Raw genomic sequence first — 12,063 nt, 5'->3', positions numbered from 1 at the left:
AATATTTGATGGAAGACTAGAGGCCAAATCATTAATAGCAAGGAGAAAAAGTGTTGTGCTCAGAACACATCCCTGGGGGACACCTTCAGCTTGGACAAAGTCCGGGGAGAGCACATTATTAACCCGAACACGGAAATGCCTGTCAGTTAAAAAGTTCTTAAGGAAGGATGGTAGATTGCCTCGAAGGCCTAAGGAGTGGGCTTGGGCTAAAATATTATACCTCCAAGTTGTGTCATATGCCTTCTCAAGGTCAAAAAATATGGCAATAACCGAGTGGTTATTCGCAAAGGCATTACGAACATACGTATCCAAGCGCAGTAAGGGGTCTATGGTAGAACGTCCCTTACGAAAGCCATATTGACGAGTGGAGAGACTGTTGTGTGTCTCTAAATACCACACTAAACGTCTATTTACTAGACGTTCCATTACTTTGCAAACTGCACTGGTAAGAGCAATGGGACGATAGTGGGAGGTTTCATGTCCCGTAGTGCCTGGTTTGCGGAAAGGGAGAACAATGGCGGATTTCCACAGCTGTGGAAGAACTCCTTGTGACCAAATAAGATTGTAAAGGCGTAATAGGACTGCAAGGGCTGACTGATGTAAATGTTGTAGCATACGAATATGAATGTCGTCGGGCCCAGCTGCCGATGATCGACAAGCTGAGAGTGTTGCCTCCAGTTCTTGAAGTGTAAAAGGCACATTATACTGTTCTTCTCTGAGAGAAGAAAAGTCCAAGGGTGCTAACTCTCTGGCAGACTTTGAGGAAAGAAATGAGGGGCATAGATGGAGTCCCTGAGAAATACGGACCAGATGATTGCCAATTTCATTGGCAACATCTAGTGGGTTTGCTATATCAACACCGGCAACCCGCAGAACAGGAGCCGGGTCAGGAGAATATTTACCACTCAGTTTTCGTACTTTTTTCCAGACTGCACTCATAGAGGAAGCAGAGGTGATGGTGGAGACATAATCTCGCCAGCAAGTGCGTTTAGCGTCACGGATGACACGGCGAGCGATCGCACGCTTCTGTTTAAAATCAAGGAGTCGCTCTGTGGTTCTATTGTACCGGTACCTGCCCCATGCAGCGCGTTTCAAACGTACTGCACGAGCACAAGCAGGAGACCACCAAGGCACGCATTTCTGAGAATGCCTGCCCGAAGTTTGGGGTATAGAATGAGAAGCTGCGGTGAAAACGGAGGACGAGAAGAGGTGTAAAAGCTCATCGATGGAGGACGAAGAAGGAACCTCTTTAAAAACAGTCAGGTGTGAGTACAGGTTCCAATTTGCCCGATTAAATTGCCAGCGTGGGGTGCGAAGAGGTGGCGAATATGAAGGGGAAGTAAGAATGATTGGGAAATGATCACTGTCATGTAAGTCCGGGAGAACAGACCAAGTAAAGTCTAATGCGGCGGAGGAAGAGCAAACTGAGAGATCGATGCAAGAGAGAGTATGAGTCCGAGGATCAAAATGGGTGTAAGTACCTGTATTTAAAACATGGAGGGGGTGGGTGGCAAGAAAAGCCTCTAACTGAATTCCACGGGAATCACAGTGAGACCCTCCCCAGAGGAAATGGTGGGCATTAAAATCACCAAGTAACAGAATCGGTGGCGGTAATGACGAAACAAGGAAGGCAAAATCCGGAATAGATAATGCCCGAGAAGGAGAGAGATATAAAGAACAGAGCGTATACCACCTATGTAAGTGGATACGGGCTGCTGTGTAATGCAGCGAAGTATGAATAAATAGCTGATGGTACGGAATATCAGTGCGGAGAAGAAGGGCACTTTCATTAAAGGTCCCATCAGGAAAAGGATCTGAAGAATACAATAAATTATAGCCTGAGATGTGAGAAATAACAGCAGAGTGTAATTTTGGTTCCTGTAAGCAAACACCAACAGGGGCAAACTGGGAGAGTAACATCTGAAGCTCACCCCGATTACCCCTGAGGCCGCGTATATTCCACTGTAAAAAGGCCATGATTGGCAATGATAAAGATACTTGAAATCCGCAGGTAAGGGTTCTTACGGACTAGAAGGGTTAGAAAAGTCCACATGCGGAGGCAGTAGAAAATGTTCAAGCAGCGAAGGAACGGTGCGCTGTGAAGAAAGGAGTTGCGCAGATGGAGCAGAGGAGAGAGAAAGAGCGGAAGGTGGATCAGTGTCCATTGATGGTTTGGTCTCTGCAATATATTCAGAGATTGCTTCAAGTGTTTCGGAATTCAGAGATGTCGTATGGGAGACAATATTGGGAATGGTAGGGGGAGGATGAGTAAAGATTGGAACTGTATTGGACTGTACCAAGGTAGGGGGGAGCGAAAGGGTGGAGGGAACTGGAGAAGCGTGGCAGGGGACAGAAGAGACAGGAACCTGGGAGGTGGCAGAAGAGGAAGAAACTTGGGAGGGAACAGGGGAGGAAGGTACATTACGAGGAGGAGGGTGAACCTCTGCACTTGTAACTGAGCCAGTGAGAGGGGAAGAACTAGGGACAGAGACAGGGAGGGTAAAATGAGGAGGTGGAAGATGGGTAGGAGGTGTTACCGGACCTTTTTTTGACTTTTGAGAAGTAGAGGGACGATTGGGAAGAGGTGTCGTACGAGGTCTCGTCGATACTGAGGCTTGTAAGAGAGAACTCGAAGAAGCGAGATTAGACTGAGGCGTTGAAGTAGGGACGTCTGAGCCGAGGACAGCAAAAGGATTAGATACAGGAGTGATTATGGGAGAGGTAACCACAGAGGTGGGTGTAGAAGATGGGATACCGGAAGTGGGGGGACGTTTTGAAACACGGGAATAAGAAACACGTGGGAGTCTCCCTTGGAGGCGGAGATGAGAAACTGCCATGGCATAAGGGAGACCTTCTGTCTCTTTGAGGTAACGGATTTCCCGCTCGTTTAAATAGACCTGACAACGGCGAGAGTACGAAGGGTGAGCCTCATGACAGTTAAGGCAAGAGGGAGATCGATTGCAAGACGTATTAGAATGGTCATCGGCACCACAGACTGGGCATTCGGCGATAGATCTGCAGTATTTCGCTGGATGGCCAAATCGCCAGCAATTTCTACACTGTTGTGGTGTAGGGATCACCTTTCGAACTTGTAACCGATGTCCTGCTATATAAACGGAGGATGGGAGTTCTCGGCTGTCAAAAGTTAAACGAGCCACATTGCTCGGGTATCGTCTCCGCCCACGGGCAGGAAGAACGTAAGTGTCTACCTTGAGGATTGGGAGATCTTGGAGTTCCAGCTGTTCTAGAATGTCGGTGCCACATGTCTGGAAATTTTGTTGAACTATGGTATGGGGCAGAATAACGGTACCACTACAAGAATTGAGGGAATGATGTTTTTCAAGGGTGACAGGAACAGTATCTATATGGGAAAGACGAGAGAGCTCACGAGCCTGGGTAGCATTCTGTACGGTAATGATGCGCGTACCGCTCTTAAGAGCATGAAAAGAAATATCTTTACCAACATGGCGTAGGAGTGCCTTGCCAATACTATGGTCAGAAAGATAGGCAGTAGAGGAAGTTGGTCGTAAAGTGAAGAATTTAGTCCACTGTTCAGTCTGAAACTGAGCGTGGAAAGGTAGTGAAGGACGTGTCGATCGTTTCTGAGAAGAACGAGAAGGTGAAGGTGGAGAAGTATCATCAGCAGGTAATTGTCGTTGACGTTTAGGCGTGGGACCAGAGTTGGTCCGACGTGGAACGGGTCGGCGATTTGAAAATTGCCGCACCGTAGAGGGAGAGGCCGGAAGCATAGTCAGAGGAGAGTGAAGGTCTGATAAATCGAAGGAGTCAGTCGAGGCCTCAGTACCTGAAGCGGGTGAGGAAACAGCACCGGCAATAGGTACAGAGGCATGAGGAATGTCTGAAGAGTGGTCCAAAGACGAGGCGGGGTCAGAACGGGGTGCGGTATCAAGAAGGGGCCCGGGGGTACCAGGTTCATGGACTAGGGCTGCCATGGTTAGGTTACTTCTTTCTTTTTGTTTTTAAGAAAAAAAAAGAAAGAAGAAAAGAAAATAAAAATAAAAAAAAGAAAAAAAAAAGGGGGGACCGGGGAGGGATAGTTCCTAGGAGGAATGAAAGGGCCAGAAATCTCCCTCCGCGCCCAAGAGGACTCGACACCGCTAGTAGCACAGATGCAGCATGGAACCCGTGCCATACCCTACCCTTCATGCCAGTAAACCAGCAATCTGGGATAGCAACCTCACATCTGCCGAGCTACCTCGGTGGACAAAAGAGAGGGCGGCCGGATATCCGCCACAAAGCATACCTCCTTCAGCCACCACCCCCGGAATCCGAAAGGTGGCTTCCAGAGATACACCCGTCGCCCAAAAGACACCCAAAGCTACTCCGGGATACCGGAGAGGGATCGGGACATCCCTAGGCAATCCAGATTCCACGGCAAACTACGCCACCGCCAAGAAACCTCAACGGAATGGGATGGACCCCGGTGTCCTTTCCCCTACCTAGGAACTAGCGCGCCTGTGGGAGAAATCACGAAGGCTAAAAAGAGGAAGGGCAAAAGGGAGGGGTGAGGAGGAGGAGGAGGAATGGAAAAAGGGGAGGATGGGGAGGATGGGATAGGGGAGGGGAGAATGGGGGGTAATTAGGTTCGGTCTGAGGAAGAAGACCGACAGGGCTAATTCCTCAGACCAAGAGCCTCTTCACCACGCCAAGGAGCCCCCCTTGAAGAGGAATTGAATATATTGATTTCTTAACTGCCCATCCCCTCTTTTGATACACCTTTATATGCCTCTCTTTTGACCAATGAGATGTTTTAATCTTTTGTTCATCCATTTGGGATCATTTTTGTTAGATCTAATTTCCCTACTCGGAACAAAAGTTGTCTGGGCAGCTAGAACTATGTTCTGAAAAACGTCATATTGGCAACCAAGATCACCTACCTGACCCATAGTCAGGACATCCCAATTTAGCCCACCCAGGTAATTTTTCAGTCCCATGAAGTCGGCCAAGCGAAAATCTGGGACAGAGATTTTATTGCAGTTATCTGGGTAATTCCATGATATATTGAAACTAAGTGATTTGTCATCACTTACCTCAAGATTATTAATTGGTGAATCTTTGTTAGCAAGAACCAAGTGAAGCAGATTGTTTCCTCTAGTTGGTTCTGTCACAACCTGTTCTAAAAAGCAATCCTGAACCGTATCAAGAATGTCATTAGACTCAAGATTTCCTGTCATATTGTTCCAATAAATTTGTCTAAAGTTAAAATCTCCCATTATCACAACATTTTCATATCTAGATGCCTTATGAATTTCATCCCATAACAGCTTACTACCCTCCCTATCAAGGTTTGGAGCCTATAAATCACACCCAAAATTAATTTGTCACGTCCCTCGAGAAACTGTAGCCAAACAGATTCTGTGTTCGATGTTTCTAATCTTATATCATGTCTAAGACAATTTAAATTTTCTCTGACATACATCGCCACACCACCACCCTTCCTGTTGACCCTATCAGTGTGGAATAGTTTATAACCCTGTATGTTGCATTCAGAAGGCATTTCTCTATCTTTCAGGTTGAACCAGGTCTCTGTTATACCAATAATTTCTATATTACCTACACTTGCAAGTAATCGTAGCTCATCTATCTTATTTCTTAGACTCCTACTATTTGTATAGTAAACCTTAAGGGAGCTAGTCACTTGTTGCCCTCTACTATCTCTGTTTGTTGATCAATTGATTTGCCATTACTAGCAACTTTATTTTGAATATTGTCTTTTAAACATATCCCTGAGGTATCCCAGTAATAACTGCTGTTTTTAACCCTAATGCTGCAGCCTGATTATTTCCCACAAACACCCATACCTCTATAATCTATCAGTTTAAATTCCTAGACAAGTCATCAGTTACCTTCTCAGTTGAATTGGCTAATGCAACCACTCCATCCCCAGAGAGATGAACCCCATCCCTTGCATACATATCACGATTGCCAAAGAATAGGTCCCATTTATCAATGAATGGGATTGCAAGTTCCTTGCAGTATCTGTCTAGCCAGCAATTTATTCCAATTGCTCTAGACATCCATTCATTGCCCACTCCCTTTCTAGGCAAGATGCTACATATGACTGGGATCCCTCCATTAGACCTAACTACTTCTATGGCTGACCTATACTTATCCAGCAGCTCCTCTCTCCTGCCCTTCCCAATGTCATTACCCCCAGCACTAAGACAGATAATGGGCTCGTTCCCATTACCTGCCATAATATTATCGAACCTGCTATCTGTCACCAACAGCAGCTCCAGGAAGACACACACTGTCTGACCTTTCTGTCTGTTACAGAATGCACGGTCCATATATCTTACCTAAGAATCGCCTATTAAAATATTCTTACCTTGATTAGCAGGGGAATTAGTGGTACTTTCAACCTCACTAACCACTGAAGTACACTAGTCTTGGAGAACAGAGAATCGATTTCCTATCTTCACATCTTCCTTCTTCCTGAACTGTGAACCACTTGCCACTTAAAGCGGCTGCCACTATCACTGCTGGTGACCATTTCCTCCTCGCCAGCTAAATCCTTCTCACACTCGCTCCCAAACTCATCTATGCGAAGCTTCAGCCTCCTATTTTCCTCCTGAAGAAGTAGAATCTCCTCCAACACTTGAACCTGAGATTGTAAAGCACTACAACAAGCCATGGTGCTTGGTAACAGCCCACGCTAACTCCCAAGAGCTTAGGCAGGTATAGGTTTTTATCTCTTTTGATAAATCATGTATTTAAATTTAAAAATATTTATCTTAACTGTTTTATATTTCTTTCATCCACTGAAGTTTCGAAGTTTCCATATTAATCTCTCGAATGCTTTCTAAAAATAGTGATTATTATTATAACCAAAGTGCTAAACCAACAAGGGTCATGCAGTTAAAATAGTGATAAATATAATTTGGCCATCCATTTTGGCCCTGAACAAATTCTGGGCTGTCATAATAGTCGATTTGATATACAGTATGCAATTCTAAAACTGAAGCCGAGTTTTTTGTTCATCAGTAAGTTATTCTCCTCCAAGTATATTATCCTTTAATATTTTTACACTTGTCAATGAAACTGCTCTATAGTTTAACCCTCTCAGGGTTTTCGACGTACCAGTACGGCTTATGCACCAGGGCTATCGACGTACTAGTACACTTAAATTCTAGCACCTTCAAATCTAGCGAGAGAAAGGTGGTAGGCCTACATATGAGAGAATGGGTCTATGTGGTCAGTGTGTGCAGTAGAAAAAAAAAATCCTGCAGTATTTATGGTTGTATTTTAGTTTTCCTAGTCTCATTTTATAGAATGGAAGACATATTACATAAATTGAGATGATTTTGACTGGTTTCACAATGAAAAGTACCTTGAAATTGAGCTCAAAGTAGCAAAAATGTTCGATTTTTACCAAAGTTCAAAAGTAAACAAAATCATGCCAAGCGTCCAATACACGTCAACTGGCGAGTCTAATATTCTTTCACAAGTGCGCTGATATTATTTATACCATTTCTACACTAATGCAGTAGTCTGCATAGCAGTAAATCTTCTATTTTTTGTAAGAATAAAAATTCAAAGTAGAAAGTCAAAGAAATATAAGTGGGGCCTGGGGACGTGACTAACGAACAGAGAACTTATTTTAGTTCCAGGAATGTCTTTCTTGATTATTCTGGACCCCATTTGAAAATTGGCATCTTCTGAAATTTGTGTGAAATTGGCAAAATTGCCAATTTCTAACCACTTTATTGGATAGTTGAAATTGGTAAATGGGTGGTTTCTTGTACTCATTCGATAGAAAAAAGGAATTCTAGTGAAATATGATTTTTGTCGACTAGTACACAGGAATTGGCCAAAAATAGGGCGAAATCGCCGATGCTTAAACATTGGCGAGATCTCTAACTTCGCGAGAGCATAATTCCGTAAGCTTTTCATCAAATTTCATACTTTTGGCGTCATTATGATCAGGAAAGGATTTTCAGTCATTTCATAAGAAAAAATAATTTTTTTTCCAAAAAATTTTCGACCCTAAGAACAAGTTTAAGAGAGGGCCTCTCGACCCTTGAATGTTGGAATAATGTCTGCCATGTTCCATTCCTTTAAATGTGCACAATTTCACATTAGAAAGTTTAGTAAACTGTATATTTGTAACTTTAATGCTTTTAATCACAAGTATCGTAATATGTGGGATTTTTTTTTTTTTTTTTTTTTTTTGGCTAGAAAAAGCCATGGTGCTATTTCATCAGGTTTTTTTTTTTTTTTTTGCCCCTAACATCTAGTAATAGTTTTGTCACTTCAATGCTTTTAATCACAAGTATCGTAATATGTGGGATTTTTTTTTTTTTTTTTTTTTGGGCTAGAAAAAGCCATGGTGGTATTTCATAAGGTTTTTTTTTTTTTTTTTTGCCCCTAACATCTAGTAATAGTTTTGTCACTTTAATGCTTTTAATCACAAGTATCGTAATATGTGGGATTTTTTTTTTTTTTTTTTTTGGCTAGAAAAAGCCATGGTGCTATTTCATCAGGTTTTTTTCTTTTTTTTTTTTTGCTCCTAACATCTAGTAATAGTTTTGTTACTACTTTAGTTGTCTTAATATCCTCTGAATTATTCATTTGTTTTGATTTAAATCTGCTTTATATAATGTAGTTAACTGTAATGCAAGTAAAAATGTTTTTCATTTAAAATGTAGATATTACATGATTAATATATTTAACCCATAAATGGTCCAAACGTATATATACGTTTTTTCAACATTTGAATGTATGTAAAAAAAGTAGATCTTTGTTTTTTTTTACATTTGAAAATGTAAAAAAAAAACGTAGATCTACTTTTGTAGCACTACACGTGAACGGAGATCTGCTTGGACCGTTTACGGGTTAATTATTATTATAATCAAAAAGAAGCGCTAAGCCACAAGGGCTATACAGAGTTTACGGGTTAAGAGTGGTTGTAAGATAATTGCAGACAAATCACAGAGTACGTGGAGCTTGAACCCTGAGCAAGCTAGTCTTAACACCACCAGGCTGGTGCATTGTCTACTGGACCATGCTGGCTTAAGATTCATCCAAGTACAGTGGACCCCCGGTTAACGATATTTTTTCACTCCATAAGTATGTTCAGGTGCCAGTACTGACCGAATTTATTCCCATAAGGAATATTGTGAAGTAGATTAGTCCATTTCAAACCCCCAAACATACACGTACAAATGCACTTACATAAATACACTTACATAATTGGTCGCATTCGGAGGTAATCGTTATGCGGGGGTCCACTGTACTGGTAGTTATATTTTTGTACACTATAGGGAGGTTAGCATAGGCCCCACTGACCACAAATACAGATTTTTTTTTAGACTAATCTCACACCAGCATGACTGTGGCATGCTCTAGCTCAAGTCCCCTTAAAACTGCCAACTCATGTTAACCTCTATGTGGTGCATAGAAATATACCTAATTGGATAAATCTTGTTAGGCTGGCATGGTACAGTATTATTATAATCATAACTGAGCACTAAACCCATAAGGGTCATACAGCATAGCAGGGTATTATTATTATAATCAAGGGGAAGCGCTAAACCCGTAGGATTATACAGCACCTGGGGGGAGGGATGTGGAAGGCATTCAGGCTTAATTCGGGGAACTAAGAGTACAGATCCAATTGCCTAAATCAAGAGCCCCTCACCAACATCAAGGAACCTTCCCTGAGGGGCATAGCAGGGTAGGGTATACTAAAAGTGTAATATGTTTGATCAGAGACCAGCGAGGGTGAAGAGTATAATGGAGATAGAGTTTGTAGGGGCGGTGAGGAGTACTAAATGAATTATAATCAAAGTTTGTGTAATAAATGTTTCTGACAAGAGTTAAACAGGGAGTCTGTGTCAAAGGAGGGAAGATAAAGTAAGGGTGTCAGAGGTAAATTGTTTGTGCTTGCTGGCAAACTGAAATTGGAATTTGTCAATTCTCACCTCTCCATGAGATACCCATGAGTGAGACGTGTGTACCCTGTGTGAAGATGGGAAAGTGTAGTCTCCCAGTGATGACAATGATAACGATCCTAAACGTGGCTCGATATTATTATTATAATCAAGGGGGAATCGCTAAACCCGGAGGATTATACAGCGCCTGGGGGGGGGATGTGGAAGGCATTCAGGCTTAATTCGGGGAACTGGAGCACAGATCCAATTCCCTAAATCAAGAGCCCCTCACCAACATCACGTGGCTCGATAGAATGTAATTTGACTCTATTCAAACCAACATTGTTGCCAACAGTTGTGAAGGTGGTTGCATGGTTTAGTAGGCAACACACAAGCCTGGTGTTTTAAGACTTGTTTGCTAAGGATTAAAGTCCCACCTGTTCTGTGATTAATGGGTTACAAACTGACAAGTATGAATAACCAATTTTGGAACACAGTACTTATGCAGCTAGAAACATTTTTTAAATAAGGAATTTGTGTCTTTCAGAATATGAAGAAAGTTCATACCCTCTGGAAAAGTGGTACATCAAGGACAATCAATATTGGAGGACTTTCCGCTGTAATTTATGTGTTACGACGAACTGCTTTGCTTTCTGATCCAAACCTTAAAAGTAAAAGAAAGGGCTCTGGAAAAGTCCTTTAAATAAGTTGATATCTTCGTCAAATTTCTCTTGTTGACAAACTCTTTGATGAATTATTTGTGTTATGTGCAATACATCACCATTTTCTTCGTTTTGCCCTACTATTTATTATAGCATTCATATTGCATTCTTGTCAACATTCATTCAATTTTATTTTTTTTATGGTTGGGAAGATATCCTTATTTATTTTATAGATCCTGTTTGTTCTATAATAAAAACAAGATGAAGAAAGGAGTTTAGGATTATTACATTGCTGCCTTTAATATCTTCCTTCATAAAAATGCTGACCTGAAAACTGTATACAGTGGACCCCCGGCTTACGATATTTCATTCCATTAGTATGTTCAGGTGCCATTACTGAACGAATTTGTTCCCATAAGGAATATTGTGAATTAGATTAGTCCATTTCAGACCCCCAAACATACATGTACAAACGCACTTACATAAATACACTTACATAATTGGTCGCATTGGGAGCTGATCGTAAAGCGGGAGTCCACTGTACTTCGGTGCCATAAGAACCGCTTCCATCCACATGCCAGCCCCCAGCTCAAACCACAATCATGAAATATAGAAATTAAAAAAAATAGTGTGGTATACTTACCAATAAATTGGTACAGTGGAACCTCGGTTTCTTAATCTAATTTGTTCCGGCCGTCTATTCGACAACCAGAATCAACGATGACCAAAGCAGTTTTTCCCATAAAGTATAATGTAAATAGAATTAATCTGTTCCTGACTCCAAATGATAATATATTAATAATGTACTACATTAAACAGTATATAAAATTATATAGCAAAGGGAAGCTGTAAAAATGAATACATGAAAATTTAACTGAAATACTGTACAGTAAACAGAAATTTAACTGCTCCTTACCTGCTAGAGGAGAGCTAATGGCATACTGGAAGCAGGAGGTGGAAGGGTACCGCAGGAGAAAGGTATCCGGGGGATAGGAATTTCATGGATATTAGACTCCATGTATGTTTTTTTTTTTTTACTTTTTAAAGAAAGAAAAAAAAGGAGGTGGGTACGTGGAGGGGTAGCTTCTAGGAGGAATGAAAGTGATCATATATCCCCCTCTTGGGCACAGAGTTTGTGGAGCTTCCCTTCCATAGTGGCACTTTACTGCTCAGCTTCACTGAAGACCTCGTGCTGGTGGTACCAGGGAAAAAAAAAAAAAAACTACTGTTGAAGGCCCAGAGAGATTTGGTGGCACCCACTTGCTGATATCAGCAGTATAAAATAGCTACCAGTACTTGGGCGTCTATATAGACCAACTTCTTAACTTCTGAAGCACACAGTACATCAGGAAGCACGCCCTCCAAAGTCAGTACTGTCTGCAATGTCTGGTCCTAGGGCTGGAGCCAGCCAAGAAGTCCTGAAAATGTTCTATATACATTACGTGCTCTCTTGTAGACTTGGAAACACTCTCCCTGGTATACGCCAGGTGCCTCCAGCATTCTGCATC

At 41.9% G+C, this 12,063-nt stretch overlaps 1 protein-coding gene across 1 annotated transcript in view; it reads left to right on the top strand.

The window, feature by feature from the left end:
• The window catches only part of LOC128700847 (tRNA (guanine(6)-N2)-methyltransferase THUMP3), a 142,452-nt gene extending 131,627 nt beyond the window's left edge, over positions 1-10,825 (top strand). The window contains exon 9 of the mRNA XM_053794294.2: positions 10,441-10,825. Within this exon, the coding sequence (XP_053650269.2) occupies positions 10,441-10,596 (156 nt within the window). The 3' untranslated portion in view covers positions 10,597-10,825. The remainder of the gene's footprint in view (positions 1-10,440) is intronic.
• Positions 10,826-12,063: the final 1,238 nt, after the last annotated feature.

Source organism: Cherax quadricarinatus, chromosome 94 (assembly GCF_038502225.1).
Source record: "Cherax quadricarinatus isolate ZL_2023a chromosome 94, ASM3850222v1, whole genome shotgun sequence".
Lineage (NCBI taxonomy): Eukaryota > Metazoa > Arthropoda > Malacostraca > Decapoda > Parastacidae > Cherax > Cherax quadricarinatus.
The sequence above is the reverse complement of the archived record's forward strand: the minus strand, read 5'-3'. Positions and strand labels throughout refer to the sequence as shown.